Genomic DNA, 3,089 nt, shown 5'->3' with positions numbered 1-3,089 from the left:
CCTCATAAGAAAATTATTACAAAATGTAAAAACATTTATTTCCCCATACCATGTTGCTTTCTACATCAAAGACTAGCATCAGATTTCCTCACATGTTACATTACAGTTTTAGGTGTATCACAAATCCAAACTGTCAAGTGAACTACATTGAAAGGTATGATGAATCATACTTCACAACATAGCAGAACATGAAAACTTCAACCCGACATTTTACTAAATTAAATCATGCAATGGTGCACATGATTGCTGCTCTAAGAACTTGAGAAGTAAATAGGCTTCAAGAAATGATAGGCAAGGATACTCCGCTTAATTGGTATGTAGTAGCCCAGCTTCCATTCTTTCAACGCAGATGGCAGATCAAAATCTACAAAATCTGCAGGATCTTTCAGCGCCTTAGTCAATTCATCAAATACATGCTCAGGTCCCTGCACAACAAATATTGATAATAATATCACTAGAATTTCTCTCTTTGAATTTGTTCAACTTGAATTTTAATGCCTTGCAGATTTTTCAAATCTGACAGTTTGTGGCGACTGTTTAAGCATTATAGTAGCCATGACTGACCACCCTATCCTACTTGCTCTTCCTATCGGGCCTCGATAGATCCACGCAAAGGAGCAATCCTTCCCTGCCCGGCGATCTTCCCTAGCCATGGCGACCAGTTCCTTTTCCTCTACTCTTATAGGTACGCTTCTTCCTTGCACAGCTTCGCTGAAGAATTTGGGCGCCCACCGAGTCTGTTACTAGGCCAAACTGTAAGCAAAGTTCCCTATCTGTGTAGATTGGCGAACGGGTAGATTGTAAATAAGATAAATTGGTGGACTGTAGAATGTGAGTCCACTTTTAAACAGTTTCTTTCACACAGTTTACTGTGCCGATCATATTTACAGTAGAATTTTCTTGATTCTAGCTTATGTTCAGTCTAATAAAAACATAGAGTAAAATCCACCATCAGTTCCTTAAGTTGTGCGGTGCACTCTAGTCCTGCCCTAAATTCACATATTTGGACCCCCTAAACTTGCTAAAGCGGTGTGCCTTGGTCCAAAACTGCTTAAAGTAACACTGAGCATGACCAACCACGCGAGGGGTTGACCGTGCCACTTGGTTATTTGCTCACTAATAAGGGTGAAACCGAATCGGATTCGGATGGATCATGCTCATACTGTATCCTATTCCATTTTTTCTCGGTTACGGAAGTGGTACGAATCCGGTGCGGATGTGGAAACAAATACAGAATATACCGGAAACATACATGGTGTTGGTACGATAACGGAGTGGCGGCGGACCGGAAGCGGACAAAAATGTTCAGACAATACAAGAAAAACAAGTACACAACATCTCAACAGGACAACACAATTAATAAGTTGCAAGTAGCGGAGTACTTCAGCAGCTTGCAGCTCTAAGTCCAAGTGCACATGCTAATAAAAGGTTACTGCCAGGATCGATAGAACAAGCATTGCCATCGTATCAAAAACAAGAAAAGAGCAGCCAGCAGCCTAGCACCATCGAGCTCCATCTGCAAACAGCAACACGTAGACGTAGAACACCATACAACTGGAGCTAGACTGGCTAATTGGACACTGCAGAACTGCATAGTGTCTTCGTTATGGCATGGCATTTGCTAACTATCATTACTAAGTGATGCATTGTTAACACCATCAATTAGAATAAACATCTAACCAAGATAACTAATATACTGCAAACTAGTACATGACCATTGCTTGCTTGTTATCAGGACAATTCCTAATTGATATGCTTAGTGAATAAACAGAGTTCCTACTTGATATGCTACACCAGTTCATGCTACAGCAATGAATTCAGAGTTCCCAGTTGCAACTAGCAAGTAACAGAAACGGCACGGCATAGAGAACGAACCATGTCCCAAATCTGGAGCTTGGTGAGGTTGTTGTCGATGGTAAAATGAGATCGGCGGGCGACGACAGTACGACAGGGGCGGCGATAGTAGGGAAGAGGAAAGGTAAGCGGGCGGGCGCCGTCGAGCTCGTGCGGGGCAACGGGGCAGAAGCCAGTGAAGTGGTGACGGCGACCGGCAGGCGGCTGTGCCGGGGCGGCGGAGGGGTCCGGGGAGCGGCAGAGGGTACCGGGGACCGGCGGAGCAGAGCGAGGTGAGCGCCGCCGCCAAGCGCAGCGACGGGCAGAGGAGGGGTGGTCGCGTGGAAAGTGCGTTTATTTTTTTCTAGTCTATGTTTAGGTTTTGGGTTGGGCCGTTTTCGGGCTGGGCCTTTTTGGACTCAGACTTTATGCAAAATAGACTAAAGATTTAACTCTTAAATTAAAACTAAAATCATCTACTCTTAGAAAATGTATAACTAATTCATGAACTCATAAAAATATGAATAATATATGAAAATTCTCGTAAACATGTCATATCCATTCATGTAAAAAATTAGGCATTTCAAGTAAATATTTACTGTATCTTCTTCATATGGTGCATTAATTAGTAATTAAAAATAGAAAATAAATATTACTTCGTATTACATAACACGCAACAATGTAAATTTATATTTTTAATTCGACATATCACATGAAGTTGTAGGTAAAATCTCCATTGAAAAACATGATGGGAAAATATTTTGATGTCTGTCGTTATTGTTTTGTTGCCCTTGTTCTGTTGTTTGCTTTTTTCCTTCTTTTGTACTCCCACCGTTCCAAAATACTTGTCGTGGTTTTAGTTTAAATTTGAAAAGGGGGGAGTAATAATTTGGTCGTGTGCATCTTTGATGTCTTGAGTGGCTCTTTAGATCGTATTGGTGCAGAGACCGGGTGTAGTTGATATCTTCTAATACTAATATATTCCCTTTTATCTAAAAAATCATGTATCAACATTGTCCTTTGATGATCATAATTAAACACATACACACATGCTTTATTGTTATAGAAAAAACATTTAATCTTGAAATCCACCGCTATGTATCCTTTTAACAATTAAGATGTCTTGTTAGCTATTCTCAATCTTCCAACATGCACTACCAAACATTGATAAAATCCATCTTCATTTGCTCGTTTCCTCATAAGAAACTACATGTGTGCACATGTGCAATTGCAACTGTATGGTCACACATCAATAT

At 40.7% G+C, this 3,089-nt stretch overlaps 1 protein-coding gene across 1 annotated transcript in view; it reads right to left on the bottom strand.

Annotated features, from left to right (window-relative positions):
• Window positions 1-2,167, bottom strand: part of LOC119339726 (histone-lysine N-methyltransferase ASHH3-like) — a 10,922-nt gene extending 8,755 nt beyond the window's left edge. Inside the window, exons 1-2 of the mRNA XM_037611674.1 lie at window positions 1,876-2,167; window positions 302-425 (exon numbers count right to left, since the gene is read on the bottom strand). Of these exons, the coding sequence (XP_037467571.1) occupies window positions 302-425; window positions 1,876-1,878 (127 nt within the window). The 5' untranslated portion in view covers window positions 1,879-2,167. The remainder of the gene's footprint in view (window positions 1-301; window positions 426-1,875) is intronic.
• Window positions 2,168-3,089: the final 922 nt, after the last annotated feature.

Source organism: Triticum dicoccoides, chromosome 7B, assembly GCF_002162155.2.
Source record: "Triticum dicoccoides isolate Atlit2015 ecotype Zavitan chromosome 7B, WEW_v2.0, whole genome shotgun sequence".
In the NCBI taxonomy this organism is placed as follows: Eukaryota; Viridiplantae; Streptophyta; class Magnoliopsida; order Poales; family Poaceae; genus Triticum; species Triticum dicoccoides.
This window is presented reverse-complemented; position numbering and strand designations above follow the sequence as displayed.